The sequence below is a fragment of the Phyllobates terribilis genome, unplaced genomic scaffold (assembly GCF_046119375.1).
Source record: "Phyllobates terribilis strain yellow unplaced genomic scaffold, ASM4611937v1 Scaffold_9__5_contigs__length_417890890, whole genome shotgun sequence".
Lineage (NCBI taxonomy): Eukaryota > Metazoa > Chordata > Amphibia > Anura > Dendrobatidae > Phyllobates > Phyllobates terribilis.
The window spans coordinates 59,427,263-59,450,472 of record NW_027362769.1 but is presented as its reverse complement, the minus strand read 5'-3'; the positions used below and the strand labels follow the sequence as shown (position 1 = coordinate 59,450,472).

Sequence of the window (23,210 nt, the reverse complement as noted above, 5' to 3'; positions counted from 1 at the left end):
GGAGAACTGGGCCGACTTCTCAGTTGGCTACAGGTTCTACGCTAGAGACGGGCTGCATCTCAATGGGGAGGGTGCAAATGGCTAGAAGGTTGGAGGGGTGTTTAAACTAGGGATTGGGGGGGGTATTCCTTTTATAGGTGGGGAAGACAGTGCAGATAGTGACCTGGGCACAAATAAAGAAATTGGGGGTGGGGTTAGAACAGTCAATATAGTAAGAAGGAATAGAGGTACAGAGAGATACATAAAATGCATGTACACTAATGCCAGAAGCCTCACCAAAAAATGGAGGAATTAGAATTAATTTTGTTGGAAAATAATTATGACATGGTGGGGATATCTGAGACATGGCTGGATGAGAGCCATGACTGGGCAGTTAATTTACAGGGCTATAGTCTGTTCAGAAATGACCGTACAAACAAATGAGGGGGGGGGATGTTTATATATAAAATCATCCTTAAAACCCATCTTGCGTGAGAATATATGTGAATCTAATGAAAATGTAGAGTCCCTGTGGGTGGAGATAAGGGGAGGGGGAAAAAATAATAAATTAATGATAGTGGTTGTTATAAGTCTCCAAAAATAATGGAAGCAGCGGAGAATATCCTCATAAAGCAAATAGATGAAGCAGCGACTCAAGGAGAAGTCATTATTATGGGGGACTTCAACTACCCTGAAATACATTGGGGACAGAAACCTGTAGTTCCAGCAAAGGTAATAGGTTATTGACAACTAAGAGAGACAATTACCTTTCACAACTGGTTCAGGACCCAACAAGAAGGGGGCACTGCTAGACCTAATATTAACCAATAGGCCAGACCGCATATCAAATATACAAGTTGGGGGTCACATGGGTAATAGTGATCACAAAATAATACGTTTTCATATAACCTTTAATAAGATGTGTAGTAGAGGGGTTACAAGGACACTAAACTTCAGGAAGGCAAATTTCCAATGGTTGAGAGATGATCTTAGTGCAATAAACTGGGAAGATATCCTGAGACATAAAACTACACAAATCAAATGGGAAACATTTATTAGCATCCTGAATAGGACCTGTGCACAATATATACCCTATGGGAATAAACATGCTAGAAATAGGAGGAAACCACTATGGCTAAATAGAGCTGTAAGGGGCGCAATAAGTGACAAAAAGAAAGCATTTAGAGAACTAAAGCAAGTAGGTAGTGATGAGGCATTAAATAAAAACAGAAAATTCAATAAATTCTGTAAAAACCAAATCAAGGCAGCAAAGATTGAGACAGAGAGACTCATTGCCAGAGAAAGTAAAAATAATCCCAAAATATTCTTTAACTACATAAATAGTAAAAAACTAAAAAATGATAGTGTTAAAAATAGTCTGGGTGAAATGGTGGATGAGGATGAGGAAAAAGTCAATATGCTAAATGATTTTTTTTCAACAGTATTTACACAAGAAAATCGCATGACAGAAAACCTGATCAGTGATAACAAAAATTCTCCATTAAATGTCATTTGCTTAACCCAGCAGGAAGTACGGCGGCGTTTAAAAATCACTAAAGTTGACAAATTTCCGGGCCCGGATGGGATACACCCGCGAGTACTGCAGGAATTAAGTAATATCATAGACAGACCATTATTTTTAATCTTTAAAGATTCCATAATAACAGGGTCTGTACCACAGGACTGGCGTATAGCAAATGTGGTGCCAATATTCAAAAAGGGGACAAAAACCGAACTTGGAAATTATAGGCCGGTAAGCTTAACCTCTACTGTGGGTAAAATCCTGGAGGGTTTCCTAAGAGATGCTATACTAGAGTATCTGAAGAAGAATAACCTCATGCCCCAATATCAACATGTGTTTACGAGGGACCGTTCCTGTCAAACTAATCTGATCAGCTTTTATGAGGAGGCAAGTTCCGGACTGGACCGAGGAAAAGCAGTGGATGTTGAGTATATGGACTTTTCAAAAGCTTTTGATACGGTTCCACACAAAAGGTTGATACACAAAATGAGAACAATGGGGATAGGGGAAAATATATGTAGGTGGGTTAAGAACTGCCTTAGTGAAACAAAGGGTGGTTATTAATGGAACACACTCAGACTGGGTCTCAGTTAACTGTGGGGTACCACAGGGGTCAGTATTGGGCCCCCTTCTTTTTAACATATTTATTAATGACCTTGTAGGGGGCATACAGAGTAGTATTTCAATATTTGCAGATGACACTAAACTCTGCAGGGTAATCAATACAGAGGAGGACAATTTTATATTACAGGAGGATCTATGTAAACTAGAAGCTTGGGCTGATAAATGGCAAATGAGCTTTAATGGGGATAAATGTAAGGTAATGCACTTGGGCAGAGGAAATAAATGTATAATTATATGCTTAATTGTAAAACACTGGGCAAAACTGTAACTGAAAAAGACCTGGGTGTATTGGTGGACGACAAGCTCACGTTTAGTGGCCAGTGTCAGGAAGCTGCTGCAAAGGCAAATAAAATAATGGGATGCATTAAAAGAGGCATAGATGCTCATGAGGAGAACATAATTTTACCTCTATACAAATCACTAGTGCGACCACACTTAGAATACTGTGTACAGTTCTGGTCTCCGGTGTATAAGAAAGACATAGCTGAACTAGAGCGGGTGCAGAGAAGAGCGACCAAGGTTATTAGAGGACTGGGGGGTCTGCAATACCAAGACAGGTTATTACACTTGGGGTTATTTAGCTTTGAAAAACGAATGCTTAGGGGTGATCTTATTACTATGTACAAGTATATGAGGGGACAGTACAAAGACCTTTCTACTGATCTTTTTACTCTGAGGCCTGAGACGGGGACAAGGGGGCATCTTCTACATCAGGAGGAAAGAAGGTTTAATCATAATCACAGACGGGGATTCTTTACTGTAAGAGCAGTGAGACTATGGAACTCTCTGCCGCATGATGTTGTAATGAGTGATTCACTATTAAAATTTAAGAAGGGCATGGATGCCTTTCTTGAAAAGTATAATATTACAGGTTATATATACTAGATTCCTTGATAGGGCGTTGATCCAGGGAGCTAGTCTGATTGTCGTATGGAGTCAGGAAGGATTTTTTTTCCCTAATGTGGAGCTTGGTATTTGCCACATGGGGTTTTTTGCCTTCCTCTGGATCAACATGTTAGGCTATGGGTTGAACTAGATGGACTTAGTCTTCCTTCAACCTTAAAAACTATGTTACTATGAAAATATAGCACTAACTGAAAAATAAAAAGTGTTCAATGTCTCGGTCATGCAATCAGCAGCATGGTTTATGTCATAACCAATATTTCCCAATAAATGTTAAAACAAAGAAATCAATTTATACCAATGGCATAGTCATCACACAGGGGGTGAATTTATTCAATTCAATTTTAAATCTCTTTTCACTAATTACAAAAGAAAAAAAGTCCTTTACAAACTGTGATCAGGATGATGACATACTTTTCTTATCTTCAGCACTTTGTGGGTCCTCCTATATATGAAGACAAATTAGCAGGTTGGAACCTAACCTACATCAGAAACCAGCTGTCCCTATTTATGGCTGGATGTTATGCTAAACACATCACATAGGACATTATGGGTCTGATTCATTATTGCATTTCATTCTTTTTTTGTTAACTTTTGGTGTTTTTTGCCAATTTTTCATTTGCGCCATATTCATATTTAAATTTTCATCTTTTGTTAAAGTCTATTTTATATGTGTTCACCGGTTTCTTTCCGTTCGTCATTGTGGGCGAGGTTTGAGATTTCCACATGTTTTCAGCTAATTTATTAATTTCAACTTTTTAAAAAAAATCGCAATAATTTCTAGAAATGTTTTCCAGTTTGATTTTATGTACGCCTGAAATTTCTGTGTAAATACTGCAACATTTTAGCAGAACATGCGACTTTTCATGCTAAAAACTTGCAAAAAAGTTAGACAGGAAGAAACTGCATTTAATTTTGAATAATTTGGCACCAAAAAATAAAAATAAAAAAAGAATAAAAGACGAACAGGAAAAAAAAGCTTTAAAAAACGCAAATGATTAATTGGGCTCTATATTTTAACTCTAAAGACATAGATTTTGGTGTAGTGGGCAGTTAATGAATTTCCCAGCTGCTATGTCACCCTATGTGTTGACTGACCTGTTGTAATTTGCTGTACAAACATGATAATATGAGCTGATAATGTTCTTTTCATCATGTGTTAATCTGAACATTAATCTATAGAACAGAAAGAGGAACCAAAAGACAAAGAAATGGATCAAAATCACTGCCTGGTGCTTTAATTTGCACATTGTATGTGCTCTATACAAACAAACGAAGACAACTTGCTCGAGCCTCCGGCAAAAATCAATCCCAATTGAATCAGGGGTGAATCGATTTCCCCAGCTAGGGCATAGATTAAATTTACAAGCTTATAGCTATGTCACATATCTGTCCGATGTAATAGCCACCACACGTCCTCTCATCTCTGTTTTCATAGAACATGTTGTGAAGATAAATCTTGCAAAGGCTTCTTGGCTACAAGAGCGGCGTACAAGACTTCTCCGAGGAAAGCCTCACTGCAGTGGGCATCTGCCTGGTGGACCAAGCATTGATGCCAGCGGGTCCAGGACTGTAAGTACAAGAAGATGTGGACTGAAAGAACGGCTAAAGTGGAAATGACCCAATCCCGTGTGATTTGGCAAAACTAAATCTGCTACTACAATGACCGTAAATAAAGATGGTATCCTCGACAACAGGAAGTCATAAGGAGAACATTAAAATAATTATACAAACCAAGAATATGTTTTCCCACAACCCCTGACACACATTTCTTCCTATCCTGTACAATGAATCAAATAGATTTATTTTTTTCCTTCTTTTTTAAACCAAACCTCAGCCTAAATTCACATTCACTTAGATGTACAATGACATGTTATAATAATTCCGAAAACCATGAAGGACACACCTCGGATATGAAAGAAACCTCTATGTAGGGTAAAAAATGCCTTACCGGACATTACCAATGTGACAAGGACAGGGTATTATGAACATTTTTCACTAATTCGTCTATACCAGATTTATCAATATGCATCACCAGCAAAGTAATGGTGCAGCAATGCTGGCAGGAATGGTGGTCCACTACCCAATGACCAATCCTCTTTTTTATGACTATAAATACTATTGGGTGGTTCGTAATACAATGCAGCAAAACAAAACGCAGCAGGTACTTCACACCGTTGAGTGTTTTTAATTGATTTTTTTTGTATTTTAAACTATTTTGCTGAATCTGACTATGTCCTTATACCAATGTCCTTATACCAATAATATTTTTCTACATATATTTTTGGATCTGCAGCTTTACTCCTTTTGTATGTACCCTTTTCTCTTGTTTTTCTTTTCACCCAAGCATGGGACAATACATTGGAGGACCATCATAGGGTGACAAAATAACGTGCAAAAGAGAAACCTATTGAGGTTCGTTGGCCACACAAGAATAAATGATTCTGAGAGCCCATCCGTCATCCGCCCATCCGTCATCCATAACAAACATGCACATTTACTTGTTATTACATTGTAAGTTTCTGCGCACAGGTTGGACATATCATCACTAAGATAAGTCAGGTTATTTGTGAATGAACCCAAAAGTAATAGAGCTTACAGGCAAGTGATTGGCTCCAAAGAACATTTACCGGTAAATGATCTTCTACTGAACTTTTAGGCTATGTTCACAAATTGCATTTTTGATGCGTTTTTTCTGCAGAACCTACTCTCTTGGCTGGAAAGAAGCTGCTTCAAAAAGGCATGTTTTTTGCTGCGTTTTTTTACTGATTTTTATCACTGTACATTTGTTTCTTGTGCATGCTAATAAAGTTTAGTGCAAAAAATAAATAACCTGATTCAACCTCCTCGGGCTTTGGCACCAAAAATGCAGGAAAACCTGATACCTGCGTTTTGGAGGGCTTTTTTTTCCACTACCCATTGCTTGAAAAATGCTGAAAAAACACTGAACGAAGTGGCATACTGCATTTTGCAAAAACCAAGGTATTTGACAAAATACTGAGGACAAAAAAACCAAGCTGTGTGCATGAGATTTCTGAAATCTCATACACTTTGCTGGTACTGTAAAACACAGCTGAAAAGTTGCATAAAAAAAAACCGCATAAAAAAACACTGCAAAAAAGCAATGTGTGACCACAGCCTTAACGAGTATTTACACTGCCAGATAATCTTGAATGAGTGCTGTTAAAATCGCTCATTTCACCAGCATCCTGCTGTGTAAACAGGCTGATGATCACCTGATGAACGAGTAAAACACTCGATTATTGGGTGAAAAGACTTTTTGTGCAGCACAAAAGATCATCGTTCTCGACAGTGTAAACAGGACACGGCACTACCGAAAACAATGGCAGCCTATGAGCACTGAACCATTTATAGCACAGTGCTCAGTCCACAGAGTTTACTTTGGTCGGCCTGTATAAACAGGCATTCAAATGACTGCCGACCGGTAACCGTTTGCGGACCTTTACATTGCTTCCTAGTTGAGAACCTGGGCCTGAGCGTTGGCAGTCCAATCTTAATTGAGAACAAGACACTTCAGCTAACTGGCTCGCGGCATGTGCCAAACCTAACTAAAACCCAACTACAGATATCGTTTATGACAATCCACTAGACAGATTTTGGATTTTTCCTTCTGACACATTGAAGGAAGTCTATGACAGAGTCATGTTACTCATCTTATCTGCATGCTACCCTCACATGCCTGGTAGGTACATCATTAGATTCACTGCCCTGAACTATGAACTGCAATAATGAATGCCAACTATATGAATGCGATGATAAATTAATTCATTACTTTACCTGTCTGTGTATATCTACGTATAATGATAAATTTCCTTCTAGCTTCCTCTATTGAATAGAATTTATGGAAACAAAAGGGAACTGCATGATTGGTAAGTGACAAACAGATTGCAACTAACTGAAACCCTCCAAGTAGTCATAGAAATAATCTGAAAATAGAGAAGGAACATTGTTTTTAATTCACACAGTATTTCTGCAAAATGGGACTGTTACAAATCAAAAAGATTATATTTGTACTCTTGCATCAAATAACCATAAAAGGGAACATGGCAGGAGATTCATGCTTCCTGAACTACAGGCAGACTATAACAGATACTAGCTACGTTATTGCAGATGTATAAGTTTTACTCTGAAATGCTGCAGTTACAGAAAAAAACAAAACAAAGCCATCTGGGGACCATTTTTCTCAAAGGACTAGTCCAAGAGGCCAATCCCCAACTGCTTCTCCCTGTCCCACTTCGTTAGGCTGACAGATATCCCTCTATGTGTTTGTTTATAGGGAGAGACCCACACTCCACAAGGAGAAAAGTTCCCCTTTTTAAACATCTGTCAGAGGCCTCTCGCCTAACCCAATCAAATCTTTTGCTTTGCACTGATGAGGGGCAAACACCCAGAAACACGTGTCTGCAATGAAGTTTCTGGTTTGGTTTATTATCCTAAATTATCTGGCAAGGTTCGTAAGGAAGATCAATAGTGATTTTTAGGTTTGCTAGCCTAACAGGTGTGCACAAGACTTCTAGTCATCTTCCTCTCTGAAGAGGATATTTGCATAGGGAGAAAAATGTCATTCTAGGGGAGCAGGCCACAGAGAAGTCACCTGGTATCAGCCTCTTGGGTTAGTCATAGGAGGCACAAGGGTAAAAAATGGCAGAAGTCGCACATGGACCCCAATGTCATCTCTTGAATCTTTATTTCCTTTATTGGTAGTTTTAAGTTACCATTCACTCTGTTGAAGAGGAGATTCCACCTGGATACCTAGCTGCATTATTGTCCAGCAAATGTCATATTGATGACTTGCAAGGAATATTACAAAACTAATTACACCCCTCACTTGCCTGCGGTTTAGACATTAACCCCTTCGCAACCCTGGGATTTTCCATTTTTGCATTTTCGTTTTTTGCTCCCCTTGTTCCCAGAGCCATGGCGTTTTTATTTTTTGGCCAATATGGCCGTGTGAGGACTTATTTTTTGCGGGACGAGTTGTACTTTTCAACGCCATTACTAGTTTTACCATATGGTGTACGAGAAAACGGGAAAAAAATTCCAAGTGCGGTGAAATTGCAAAAAAAGTGCAATACCACAGATGTTTTTTTTTTGTTTTTTTTACCAAGTTCACTGAATGCTAAAACTGACCTGCCATTATTATTCTCCAGGTCATTACGAGTTTGTAGATACCAAACATGTACAAGTTCTTTTTTATTTAAGTGGTGAAAAAAAATTCCAAAGTTTGGTATAAAAAAAAAAAAAAAAAGGCGCCAATTTCCAAGACCCGTAGAGTCTCCATTTTTCGGGATCTGGGGCCGGGTGAGGGCTTATTTTTTGCGCACTGAGCTGAAGTTTTTATTGATACCATTTTGGGGTAGATCCGATGTTTTGATCGCCCGTTATTGCATTTTATTGCAATGTTGCAGCGACCAAAAAACATAATTCTGGGGTTTTGAATTTTTTTTTCGTTACGCCGTTTATCGATCGGATTAATTCTTTTTTTCATATTGATAGATTGGGCGATTCTGAACGCGGCGATACCAAATATGTGTATGTGGTTTTTTTTTATTATTATTTTATTTTGAATGGGGCGAAAGGGGGGTGATTTAAACTTTTTATTTTTTTTAAAAACATTTTTTTTTCACTTTTTGCTTGCTTCTATAGTCTCCATCGGAGACTAGAAGCAGCACTTGTTTGATCGCCTCTGCTACATACAGATGATCAGCAGATCACCAGTATGTAGCAGAAATGGTCCTGTACTATGAGCGCCGACCACTAGGTGGCGCTCATAGCGACTAGCTCATGACAACCACTGGAGTCTGCTGCTGACCCAGGGTTGTCATGCCCACCCATCGGTGACCCGTGATCACGTGACGGGGTAACCGATGGGCGGGGTAAGCGGCGCGCTTCCGGCGCGGCGCTGTTAAATGCCGCTGTCAGAGATTGACAGCAGCATTTAACATGTTAACAGCCGCGGGTGGATCGCGATTCCACCCGCGGCTGTTGCGGGCACATGTCAGCTGTAAGAATCAGCTGACATGTGCCCAGTTCAGTGAGGGCTCAGCGCCGGAGCCCTCACAAACCGGGGGTTACAGCCTTGTGAGTACAAATATGGCACAGGCTGTAAAGTGGTTAATGGCTGTGTGCTGAGTTATTTAGAGGGCACACTAAATTTACACTGTTATATAAGCTGTACACTGACCACTTTACATTGTATCAAAGTGTCATATCTTCAGTGTTGTCCCATGAAAAGATATAATTAAATATTTACAAAAGCATGAGAGGTGTACTCACTTTTGTGATATACAGTATGTGCCATAGTAATTCTATGTGATATGTTACACTATGCTAAATGTTATTAGGAGGTGAGTATCTGTTTTTTTTTTTTTGCTTCACATGGGAGAATAGATTATTTAAAAGGGAGTTGTACAATTAGTGGACAGCCCCTCTAAGGAGCAAACAACAGGATAGAGGGAATGAGCTCCCAGTTCTTAGTGTGGTGATGGCCATATATGTGAAATCCCATAAATATGTGAAGAGACACAAACAGCGAGGCTCGACTTGGTGATTTTGAAAAGTTCAGAGTGAAATCAAATGTACCAGCACAAGTGATGCAAATCGAGCTGTTCTTGAGTTGTGAGTATGACAGTGATAGCTGGCGACAGCTCTGCGACTTGTAATATCAGAGAAATACAAGTGCGTGCAGTTTGTCTTGCAACCACTTTACATGAGTTTCTTAAGAATGAGTTCAAATGGTCACACAGCACTTGTGCGGACCGTGGGGACACGCTGCCTACTGCCTTAGCGTTTTACTCCCATCTGAATAAGTAAATCATGTAGTCTGTAGTGCAGTGTAATAAGGGGGTAAACACAAGAACAAAGGTCATTGTCTGGTAAGGTTCCCAAAGGGGAAAAAAAACACCAAATATCTGAAAAAGTAAAGTAAATCAAAGAGGAAAACCAGGCAAACCGGTGATCGTTATGTCAAATAAGATTGCATGTTTCTATGATCTTGGATCCCCATTGGTTTCAATTATTGTCAATCTGCCAAAATTCAATGAGATCAGTAAAAGTGTGCACCGAATGTTGTGTCAGATTGTGTCAGCTTGGTTTAAGTACTGTAGCTTTTCTATGGATTAAAAATCACTTACAAGTCGGCCCAAGTTACTAAAATAATAAACTTTTCAATACTTTTGGAATTCTATATTGGGTTACCAGCCATATATGTTTGAAGTCAGTATGAGCGGGCTGACCACGGCCGGCTGTAATGCTGTCATTATGTTTGACACATCATTGAAGTGGCCTGTGAGTGGCTGGCCAAATCACAAACCATCAACAAGCAGGTCTGTAAACAGACTCAAGTGGGACCTCAACAGCAGCAAGAGGAGGGTAAAGTAGAACATTCATATAAACAATCAAACTGCTCATAGACCTAGGATTATGCACCCCAGAGCACGTTCTAACAGATACAAGCTGTGTCTCCAACATGGCATGTGGAAGAAGGTGCTTTGGTCACATAAAACAAAAGTAAAACTTTTTGGGCTAAATGCAAAATGCTATGTATTGCAGAAAACTAACAATGCACATTACCCCGAAAACACCATCCCCACCATCAAACATGGTGGCGACAGCATCATGCTGTAGGGATTCTTTTCTTCAGCAGGGACAAAGAAGCTGGTCAGAGTTGATGGTAAGATGAAAGGAGCTAACTACAGGGCAGAAACCTCGAGGAAAACCTGTTAGAGGCTGCAAAAGACTTGAAACTGGAATGTAGGTTCACTTTCCAGCAGGACAACGACTCGAAACATTCTGACAAAGATACAATAGATGGTTTAGATCAAAGCATATTCATGTGTGTAAATGGCACAGTCAAAATTCAGACATAAATCCCATTGAGAATCAGTGGCGAGACTTAAAAATTGCTGTTCACAGACGTCTCCATCCAATCTCACTGAGCTGGAAACAGTTTGCAGAGAAGAATAGACAAAAATTTCAGCCTCTAGATGTGCAAAGCTGGTAGAGACATACCCCAAAAGACTTGCAGCAGTAATTGCAATGGAAGGTGGTCCAACAAAGTATCAGAATACAGGGGGCTAAATCTAAAACTGAAAATTGTGACGTGCATTTGTATTTTTAAAACATTTAGAAAAATGTATCATTTCCTTTACATTTCACAAACGCTTGTTACCTTGTGTTGGTATATCACATAAAATGAAAAAAAAAAAGAGGAAAAGTTCACGGGGTATGAATACTTTTTCAAGGCTATATATATATATATATATATATAATATATATAATATTATATATATAAAAAGAATGCAGCAGCACTCCATATGGCCAAGATACGTCTTAACAATGGAAATATTAGATGTAAACTGTTTTGCTCAGCAACAAGTACTTACAAAAAACGAAGGTTTTTAGCGCATAAATTAGCCAATTCATGTGTGCCCATCAACCATGGCAAGGTAACCTCCCCCTGATGGGTAACTACTCCGCCTTCCATGCCACTTTTGGGCTACAAGCCTACAACTATACAGACAAACATGTCTTCTTCTGGGCTAAAAGCACCTACATTTAAAGGGCAAATGTTGCTGAGCAAACAGTTTAGATCTAATATTTCCATTTTTAAGACGTATCTTGGCCATATGGAGTGCTGCTGCATTTTTTTTATATATTTTATAGTTACAGCAGCTGGCACCAGTTCACACTAGGAGGTGCTGGACAGGTTTCTCTGGTTTGTATTACTATAAGGGGGTGTAGGTAATTAGAAAGAAGGTTGTATTTATCATTAAAACGCACTGGCATTTTTTTAAAAGTACCGGACAACCCCTTTAAAATTTCGAAGACGGCAGTACATTACAACAAGGTCAAGCAGCAGACATTGGGGACAACAAAGCTACAGACCGGCAGAGGGCAAAAGTGACTCGCCACTGAGCGGGATGACCGTCATCTTATTCGAATGTCACTCACCAACCGCAGGATGACATCAAGTGACCTACAAAAGGAATGGCAAATGGCAGCTGGGGTGAAGTGCACGACAAGAACAGTTCGTAACAGGCTCCCAGAGGCCTCAAGCCATGTAAAGCTAGAAAAAAGCCTTTCATCAATGAGAAGCAAAGGAGAGCCAGGCTGAAGTTTGCCAAAGACCATAAGGATTGGACCATAGAGGACTGGAGTAAGGTAATCTTCTCTGATGAGTCTACTTTTCAGCTTTGCCCAACACCTGGTCGTCTATTGGTTAGACGGAGACCTGGAGAGGCATACAAGCCACAGTGTCTTGCACTCACTGAGAAATTTGGTGGAGGATCGGTGACGTTCTGGGGATGCTTCAACAAGGCTGGAATTGGGCAGGTTAATCTTTGCGAAGGAGTGTGAATCAAGCCGCATACAAGGGTATCCTTGAAAAAACACTTGCTTCCTTCTGCTCAGGCAATGTTTCCCAACTCTGAGGACTGGTTTTCCAGCAGGACAATGCCTCATGCCACACAGCTAGGTCAATCAATGTGTGGATGAAGGAGCACCACATCAAGACCCTGTCATGGCCAGCCCAATCTCCAGACCTGAACCCCATTGAAAACCTCTGGAATGTAATCAAGAGGAAGATGGACAGTCACATGCCATCAAACAAAGAAGAACTGCTTACATTTTTGTGCCAGGAGTGGCATAAAGTCACCCAAAAGCAGTGTGAAAGACTGGTGGAAAGCATGCCAAGACGCATGAAAGCTGTGATTAAAAATCATGGTTATTCCACCAAATATTGATTTCTGAACTCTTCCTGAGTTAAAACATGAGTATTGTTGTTTCTAAAAGAATAAGAACTTGTTTTCTTTGCATTATTTGAGGTCTGAAAACACGGTTTATTTTTTATTATTTTGACGATTTCTCATCTGCTGCAAATAAATATAAAATTTTTAGCTTTGAATTTCGGAGACATGTTGTCAGTAATTTATAGAATAAAACAACAATGTACATTTTACTCAAAAATATACCTAGAAAGAGAAAAATCAGAGAAAATGAAAATTTTGCAGTGGTCTCCTAATTTTTGCCAGAGCTGTATATGTACACATTATATATATATATATATATATATATATATATATATATATATATATATATATATATATATATATATATATATATATATATGTTATACAGTGGTGGCCAAAAGTATTGGCACCCCTGCAATTCTATAATAGTCCGTTTCTTCCTGAAAATTATTGCAATCACGAATTCTTTGGTATTATTCTCTTCATTTAATTTGCTTGAAAGGAAAAAAAGACAAAAGAGAATGAAGCAAAAATCAAATCATTGATCATTTCACACAAAACTCCAAAAATGGGCCAGACAAAAGTATTGGCACCCTCAGCCTAATACTTGGTTACACAACCTTTAGCCAAAATAACTGCGAACAACCGCTTCCGGTAACCATCAATGAGTTTCTTACAATGCTCTGCTGGAATTGTAGACCATTCTTCTTTGGCAAACTGCTCCAGGTCCCTGATATTTGAAGGGTGCCTTCTCCAAACTGCCATTTTGAGATCTCTCCACAGGTGTTCTATGGGATTCAGGTCTGGACTCATTGCTGGCCACCTTAGAAGTCTCCAGTGCTTTCTCTAAAACCATTTTATAGTGCTTTTGGAAGTGTGTTTTGGGTCATTGTCCTGCTGGAAGACCCATGACCTCTGAGGGAGACCGAGCTTTCTCACATTGGGCCCTACATTATGCTGTAAAATTTGTTGGTAGTCTTCAGACTTCATAATGCCATGCACACAGTCAAGCAGTCCAGTGCCAGAGGCAGCAAAGCAACCCCAAAACATCAGGGAACCTCCGCCATGTTTGACTGTAGGGACCGTGTTCTTTTCTTTGAATGCCTCTTTTTTTTTTCCTGTACACTCTATGTTGATGCTTTTTCCCAAAAAGCTCTACTTTTGTCTCATCTGACCAGAGAACATTCTTCCAAAACGTTTTAGGCTCTCAGGTAAGTTTTGGCAAACTCCAGCCTGGCTTTTTTATGTCTCGGGGTAAGAAGTGGGGTCTTCCTGGGTATCCTACCATACAGTCCCTTTTCATTCAGACGCCGACGGATAGTACGGGTTGACACTGTTGCACCCTCAGACTGCAGGGCAGCTTGAACTTGTTTGGATGTTAGTCGAGGTTCTTTATCCACCATCCGCACAATCTTGCGTTGAAATCTCTCGTCAATTTTTCTTTTCCGTCCACATCTAGGGAGGTTAGCCACAGTGCCATGGGCTTTAAACTTCTTGATGACACTGAGCACGGAAGACACAGGAACATTCAGGTCTTTGGAGATGGACTTGTAGCCTTGAGATTGCTCATGCTTCCTCTCAATTTGGTTTCTCAAGTCCTTAGACAGTTCTTTGGTCTTCTTTCTTTTCTCCATGCTCAATGTGGTACACACAAGGACACAGGACAGAGGTTGAGTCAACTTTAATCCATGTTAACTGGCTGCAAGTGTGATTTAGTTATTGCCAACACCAGTTAGGTGCCACAGGTAAGTTACAGGTGCTGTTAATTACACGAATTAGAGAAGCATCATGTGATTTTTCAAAGGGTGCCAATACTTTTGTCCACCCCCTTTTTTAGGTTTGGTGTGGAATTATATCCAATTTGGCTTTAGGACAATTCTTTTTGTGTTTTTTCATTGAAGACAAATTAAATGAAGATAATAATACCAAAGAATTTGTGATTGCAATCATTTTCAGGAAGAAACTGAGTATTAGCTGACAGAATTGCAGGGGTGCCAATACTTTTGGCCACCACTGTATACGCACACATACATACATACATACATACATATATATATATATATATATGTATCTATAGCTATATATATCCTATCCTTGAACTGTTGTTGGAACCAAGCTTCTTTGCACCACTGGTCCTTCACTAGTAAATTTACCTTGCATCTGCACATGAGCTTAGGGATGAGGTGCATCACCTGAGGCTACTTGGCAAGTAGTAAAAAAAAAAAAGTCTGATTTATGAAATATGATGAATGGAATTGCTATTAAATTCATTTTTTATAGACGGTCAAAGATGATATAATTTAAAAAAAATATATAGTTTTTATTGAAACCAACATTTCCACATAAGAAATCACAATAAAAGATAGCAGATTATCCACAAAAAGCTCTTTTTGAGTCCAATTTAAAGGATAGCGTCACAAGTCAGTATTCTAATGTAGTCACACAGCATTTAATTAAATATATTTTAGACCAAGCAATCTACATACCATAAAGTGCTCAGCTTTCTACAGGATGTCGCCATTCTCCGCCTAATTCATTAGTTCATGTGGACACCATGCAAGACAAGCATGAGAAAAGAAATGTTTCTGTTACCCAGCTGGTGAAATATTCAGCATCACTACGTTCCCAGGCAGACTTCCTGGCTGCCTGCTCCTTCCTTCCTCTCACTTGTGTATCTTTGTCCTATTTGCAACAATTCAAACTTCCTATAATCTCAATATACAGAAATTAATCAAAAATTTCCAAGCGTCGCTCCTGGACTTTAGTTCTGCAATGAACAATAGCACCAATCAGGATGTTATTTTTGGGGGCTGTTCACACTTGGGTTGTATATCTGATGTACGTTTTGGTATATCAGAGTCTGACATAAGCATACATGGCATTTCTCTGACAGATCTGCAGACCCTTATAAAATGCATTTATTAATGCATAAGATATACATGAAATGGATCTGAATGTTTAGAAAATCAACTAAAAATATTTCCAACAAATCCATTTTGTAGAACCTGGAAAATAAAATGATAACGTTATGTCTAAAAAGCCACACCTGTAAATTCCTTTTTTATTGCAACATGTTTTTTATTACACCACAAATGCATGCCTACAAATGTTGGAAATATGATTATAGTCACACTTTTACTATACAGCGCTTTGTTATTTAATAGGATCTAAAGTCCAGGAGGAGTGAGAAGCTGATTTCTGATAAGATATATTACAAAGTTGCTTATTTTCATGTGTACCATGGGTTTATGAAATAAAAATTAAGAATGACAGCTACTCTTTAAAGGGAACCTGACTGTTGATATACTGTATTCTGCCCAATCACGCTGATGCTGGCTGTATGATTTCAGCCATATGTGTTTAATTCTGAAACCCTGTGGTGTTTCACACAAAACATAGTTTAATAGCCGCTGGGGCCCGAGCTGCATGGGAGACTTAGTTGGACAGGTGGGTCCAAGGTGGCTACGTGGGTCCAAGGGCCTACGTGCGTGGGTAAAAGGGGGGTGATTCGAACTTTTAAATTTTTCAAAACATGTTTTTTTACTGTATTTATTAGTCCTTAGCGGGCATGACCTGTGTTCGTCTGATCACTTGTACTATACACAGCAATACCACAGTATTGCTGAATATAGTAAAAATCATGGACTCCTTTGAAATCCAGCGTGTGGCCGGGCTTCAAAGTAGCTCCTTGACGACAGGCACAGAGGTCTTCAACACATCTGATCATCATAGCAATCCATCGGTGCCACGTGACTGCGTCATGGGGCGCCGATGGGCGCATAGAATTATGCACCCCCATGCTTGCTCACTGTTAAATGTTAAAGTCAGGGATTCAGTCATATATAACAGTTTAACAGTTGTCAGAGGCAGGTCCTGGCAGTGTGTCTCACCCCACGAGGCCGCTCCATACACCCGATACCAACTTGCACCGTACATGTACAGCGTTTGTCGGTAAGGGGTTAAAAGAAAACTAAGGGGCCAATTCATTAAAACTAGTGCTCTATATCCAAGTCATTATGAAGAGGCAAAAGCACCGAATTAATTAAAAGGTACAGGCCACTTAATGAATTTGGCTCATCTTCTGTGGCGTGTGCTTCACCAGAAATGCTACCTGCAGTCAGGGACTGGAGTAACATTTATGGAATTTGCCCCCATCCAGCCCATGATCCACCTGTAGAGCTGACAGAGACTGGCATCAAAACAACAAAACTCGCCACATTTTTTTCAACTTTTAAAAGTGTTTTATGCCAGTTTCTGATGTAAAGGAAATAATACATTGTGGTATATATTTGTCAGACTCTGAAGACACACCCAGGGTTGAACTGGCCCACCAGAGAACCGGAGAATCCTCCGGCGGGCCCTGGCTTTTCCTTCAGGAGAGTTCTTAGTGCAAACCTTGCAGCTGCTATGGGGCTCTTGAGTGGGGCAGACCCTCAGAATCAAATCCTCTGGTGGGCACAATGTTCTTCGGTCTGACACTGGACACACCCCACTGACAATTTATTTACACATTAACAGGAAGAATTACAATGGCACAACAAAGAATTGTAAGAAACGATGGTCCGACATTGTCAATCCACAGCAAAAGCAATCAGGTTTTTGCCATTTAAATCAGAGAGCAGAATAATGTTGGGGCAGTGAGCCATATTCCAGCGATGTTTCACTTAATTTTACGTAGTTTTTATAAAATCACTGTTTTATAATCAGATTGTCTCTAGTAAACCTGCTGCCATGTAGTCATCCATACTCATGAGCTCTGTATAACCCCGCCCCCACCACTGATTGGCAGCTTTCTGCTTATGCACAGTGTACACAGAAAGCTGCCAATCAGTGGTGTGGCGGGGTTATACAAAGCTCGGCATTAAGAGAACTGCTAGATCTGCAGCAGATAAAACAATGATTTTATCAAAACTACAGCAAACAGCCCAGCAAGGGATACATCTCTGGAATCAGGATGTCTTCCCCTACATCATGCTGCTCTCAACTGGGAAGCAAAGACCTGGTGACAGATTCTTTTTAAAGGCAGATTGTTACATTTAGCAAGCAGTCTGAACTTTCATGCAAAATATTCACTAAGGGTATGTGCACACGATGCAGAAATGAAGCAGAAAATTTCTGCATCATTTCTGCATCTCCCTGGCAGAAAAAACGCATGCAGATTGTGCATGCGTTTTTCCTGCAGAATACATGCGGATCCACATGCAGATTCACATGCGTTTCCGCATGCAGATTGACAAGCGTTTTCCAGGCGATTTTAGCATCACCTGGAAAGTGCTTGACAACTAGGTCACACTATATAAATCCATGCAAACAGCATGGATTTATATAGTGTGACCCGAGAGAGTGTATATACTTACCTCCGATGGCCCGCGCTGTCCTGCTTTACAAAGTTCCCGGCTGCCGGCAACTTTGAATTGAAAGACCTGCCGACGTCAGCGTCACGTGACCCGTCACATGACTCTGACGTCACCGCAGGTCCTACAACTCACTGCAAGTGCCGGGAACCAAGCGGGAGCGCTGCGCAGGCCGACAGAAGGTAAGAATACATTTATTTTTTATTTTATTCTTTTTTTCCAGCTTTTTTAATGGTACCTGGGTGTGGATGAGACTCTCCTCTCCTCTACACCCGGGTACCATCCGCGCATTAGAACGCGCCAATAACGCAAGTACAGATGCAGTCTTGCAGAATTGGTGCGTTCTAATGCAAGTCAATGGCGGCGAAATCGCCGCGTTTCCGCAAAATTAATTGACATGCTGCGGATTTTTGACCGCAGCGTTCACGCTGCGGAAAAATCCGCATCATGGGCACAGCACATGCGGATTTCCATTGGGGAACATTGCTGCCCTTCTACCATGCGTTTTTCATGCGTTTCCGCGGCGTTTACGCAACTGCAAAAACGCCGCGGAAACGCATGAAATACGCATTGTGTGAACTCAGCCTAAGAATGGAATTTCATTTTTTTTCAAATCCCTGCTAACTTTAGGCTTAATGGTTCAGTGATTAAAAGTTTGTATGATCACTTATACATTGAAGGTCACAGGTTTGCATTGTTTCTGTTCCTTCCATTGTTTTCTAGGGATGTTAAATGGAATCTGTCAGCAGGTTCAAATACCTTTACATGAGGAGTCCTTTCCTCAATTACTGAGAAATCAACATTTGAAGGGAGATGCAAATGAGGCTGAAGAACTATGGTAGATCTGAAGTCTCTAATTTTAATGAATATCATCTATACTGTAGTTCTTTTATTGGTGATGTGCTTCTTATTGCAGCTAAGGACACAAGAATAAATATAGGGAAGGAAGAGGATGAAGAAAATAAGCCTATGGACTGCTTTTTATTTTATTCAGTCCACTTTATGTCTACAACTACAACTGTTTTGATGGAAATGCTTGCAATAAAATTGTTGAATTTGATGGATTTGCAATTAGTAGATCTAGCTGAAGTCATGTTTACATTCTCATAATGAAATATGACATGTACGGTGTTATTGGCTGTCTATGTCCTACATTAATCTATTCATAGCTGTCAATCAGGACAATGACGGTGACCAATCAGCTGAGCGTAATTGAATCTCCTTCCCAGACACATTCATATTGCAATCAATGGCAGGAAACTGTCATTCTATTAAAATTCTGGTAAGTAAAAACCATGAAGAGAAGAGGGGTACAAATCTAAAAATAATCAGCAGACGAGAACACTGCAGATTGTTTTACATGCGACAGTATGTCAATGAATTGTGCTAAAAGGCAGCATCACAGATAATTTTAGAAGCTTCTCTAAGGCTACAAATAATATTACATAATTATTGCCAAATAGATTTAAATTCTTGTCAAATATGAAAGGAAATATTAACTTGTTAAAGAAATCATCAAAAATTAAACTGCTTACATTTTCAATCGAAAGTTTTAAAAGATTTAAAAATTGTATTGTTCTTTTTTTAATTTTTCCAATTATTGTGAATATTAAATACCAATCTTGGACTAGTCGCACGAGTGTAGACACTGACACTTCATATTTTGCAGAAAACAGTTTTCAGGAGTCATATCAGCATAACATTGAAAGGTTAATACCTATTTTATGAAGCTTGAGGCAAATAACACAGAGAAGCTGGTGGCAGATAACACAGGATTCACCAGTAACAAAAGATGATGAGCACAGCTCAAGTCCTGTACAGTGACCACAGCAAATGCAACATAGCATGCTCGTAACATCGTCCTCTACAAAGAGATGCCTGCTGTAAAGTATATCCTTGAACCGTAGCTCACATTTATCAAAAAATGACATAACTGGCCAATCTTTACTGCACTCACTTCATGCCACTTCATAATTATTGAATGTCGTACCTTAATGATAAATTTTGCACAAATTACACCGGCACAACTCTTTAAGCATTGTGGTACACATCTCAATGATAGATAAGAGAGACCAGTGTGTCAAATGTTGCAAATCAATGCCATTCTTTTTTTGCAAAAAATGTTAAAAAAGGGCAGGAAACTAATGTGTTAAATGTCGCACATTAACGTAGAATTTTTGTGCAAGTTGCAATTTTCAATGAATGTTTAAAAAGAGTGTAGAATAAATGCATTTGAGACATAATATTTTTTAAGACCACTATGACCTGTCTAGAATACAAGCAGTTTAACCCCTAGTTACGAACGCCGGATGTTCAACCAAAAAAAAAAAAAAAAATCTAATAACGACCTCACCGCTGATCTCTCCGGCCACCATCCGGTCCTCTTCTTTCAGCATGGGGTGCCGCATATTCACTAAACACCAGGACTCGTGGCCACGTCTAGGCCAAAGCTCAGTGTGCGTCATAGCGTTTAATTGTCATCGTAACCTTATGTCACGCAGTAAGCTCCAGACTGGACATGGACGGAAGTCCAGGCCTATAGTGCACAGGCTGGAGATGAGGCACATATGTCGACAGGAAGAGATGGAGAGAGGCAACTATTGGTTACAAAAAACAACTAATACTCCCCTCTCATGCCGCATGGCGATGGAAAGAAGAGGACAGGATAGCAGGCAGCAAACAGCGGGGCAGTCAGAGTGGTCAGCGATGAGGTGATTATTAGGGTTTTTATCCCCCAGCCCCGTTCCACTTTACATACTTATCTGGTTTACGAAAAAACCTACAGAATGTATCTAGTTTTCAACCCAGGAACTGCTATAACCCTATGTACAGAATGAGCTCCCACACAGCCTCCCTATATACAGCATGAGCACGAGCCCCCACACAGCCTCACTATATACAGCATGAGCCCTCACACAGCCTCCCTATAGACAGCATAAGCCCCCACACAGCCTCCCTATATACAGCATGAGTCCTCGCATAGAACTTTATATACACCATGAGCCCCCACACAGACTTCCTATATACTGCATGAGGCCCCACAAAGCCTCAATCATACAGTATGAGCCCTAAAACAGCCTCCCTATATACAGCATGAGCCCCAACAAAGCCCTATATATATAGCATGAGCCCCCACATAGCCTCCTAAATACAGTGTGAGTGCCCTCATAGCCTCCTAAAAAGTGTGAGCCCCCACATAGCCTCTAATATACACTATGTCGGGGCTGATACAGTATATAGGGGCTCACACTGTATTTAGGAGGCTATGTGGGGGCACATACTGTATATAGGAAGCTATACGGGGGCTTATCCTGTATATAGAGGGCTTTGTTGGGGCTCATGCTGTATATGGGGAAGCTGTGTCAGGGCTCATACTGTATGATTGAGGCTGTGTGGTGCCTCATGCTGTATATAGGGAGGCTGTGTGTTGGCTCATGCTGTATATAGGGAGGCTGTGTGGGGCCTCATGCTGTATATATGGAGGCTATGAGAAGGCTCATGCCGTGTATAGAAGAATGTCAGAATACTTAATTCTGCTCAATATTAAGTGATAATATAAATATAAAATAATTATAATAGTAATTAATATGTTAACATTAATATTGAGCATAACTAATCTCAGCCTGTTGGTTCAGCCCTCCACAACAGTCACGGTATCTCATGTGGCCACTCGAGAAAATTAATTGCCCACCTCTGGCGTGAATCATTGGTAAATTTGGTTTAGGCATTTACAATAATGAAATGTTGCAATTTCCACAAAACGTTTGCAATTATAAACATTCTCCACTGTATCCATACATCCAGCAATGTAGTTATCACTAAGTGTCTCAGAAGATTGCTTATTCTGGATGACAACATACATGGGAGCTGCAATAACAGCGATGCCAATCATTATACAAGCTTGTAATAAAGAGTCAAAGCTATAAAACAAATGCAAAAATGTTAACATTTCATAATTAGAGATCTAATGATGTTATTTTAGGGTAAAATTCGCTTTACTTTCCTAAACATTCAATTATTTGGCTTGTTGGAAACTTTCAGGCCACATTTGCCAAATTCCACGCATCAATTAAAATGTTTCATTTGTGTAAATTTTACTAGAACTAATAATTGCCTTGTATCTATGGTTACAGTTAGATTTCAGGGTAATATTTTCAGCCTTTCTAATGTGCAGATGCCTGGTTTATAAGAATTGCTTTCCCATTTTTCATCCCACAGCAGTAAAATACTGCTTGATGAAATTATTCCTGTGAAATCGATGGAGAAAATTAGAAAATCTCTCCTATTAGTATTCCCAATATACTTGATATGCAGGGCCAGAAAGCCTTGCACTTTTCAAGTCTATCTTACATAACATGATGTAACCCACTGTGTGTTTCAAAATCCACAATTCAGACTTTATGAATACTCCATGAATAGAAGAACCCTATGGCTCATATCATACAATGTAAAACTCCTTAAAGGAAACATGTCAAGTGGAAAGTAATGTGAGTGCTCACTTTTGAGACAAAGGAACAAAGTTTTGGAGTCTCCATGTCTTTTACATAACCTCAGGGGCAAATCCCCACATCTTTATTATAGATGAGGTTCTTCAGGGGAGTGGCTTCCTGCATACAATCTTGGCACTCAATAACAAATAGTATAGTATTAACAAGGTGTCTAAAAGCCCCACAGGAGTCGAATGGTCAGCCATTATTGATGCAGTCCTGCGCAAATTGAGCAAATTTTTAGACAGTTAAAGGAGACGTGTCACTTGCCGCAAATATGTAACACTTTTAAGCCTGGTCCCTATTACTGATCTCCTGAATCAGGGGTGTTTTTTTTTGTTTTGCTGAACCTCTCTGTTTCTGAGATATGGCCCTCCCTTCCTTATATGTAAATCTAGTCTGGTTACCCAAGGAGGCATAATTCTCATGAAGATGCCCATACAGAAGAGTTGACATTTAGGCTATGTGCCTATAATGCAGAAATGCTCCGTATTTTTCCTGAGCGTTTCTGCATCTCCCTAGCAGAAAAAACGCATGCGGATTTTACATCCTGCCAGGGACATGCGGATGT

General features: G+C 39.8%; 1 protein-coding gene across 2 annotated transcripts in view; it reads right to left on the bottom strand.

Moving 5' to 3' along the window:
• The window catches only part of PLCL1 (phospholipase C like 1 (inactive)), a 397,791-nt gene that overhangs the window by 166,437 nt on the left and 208,144 nt on the right, over positions 1-23,210 (bottom strand). Inside the window, exon 1 of one of the 2 annotated variants that reach the window (XM_073646528.1) lies at positions 15,285-15,398. The exons of the other annotated variant lie outside the window; for it this stretch is intronic. Within the exon in view, the coding sequence (XP_073502629.1) occupies positions 15,285-15,287 (3 nt within the window). The 5' untranslated portion in view covers positions 15,288-15,398. Of the gene's footprint in view, positions 1-15,284; positions 15,399-23,210 lie in introns of those variants that run through there. 2 annotated transcript variants of the gene reach the window in all.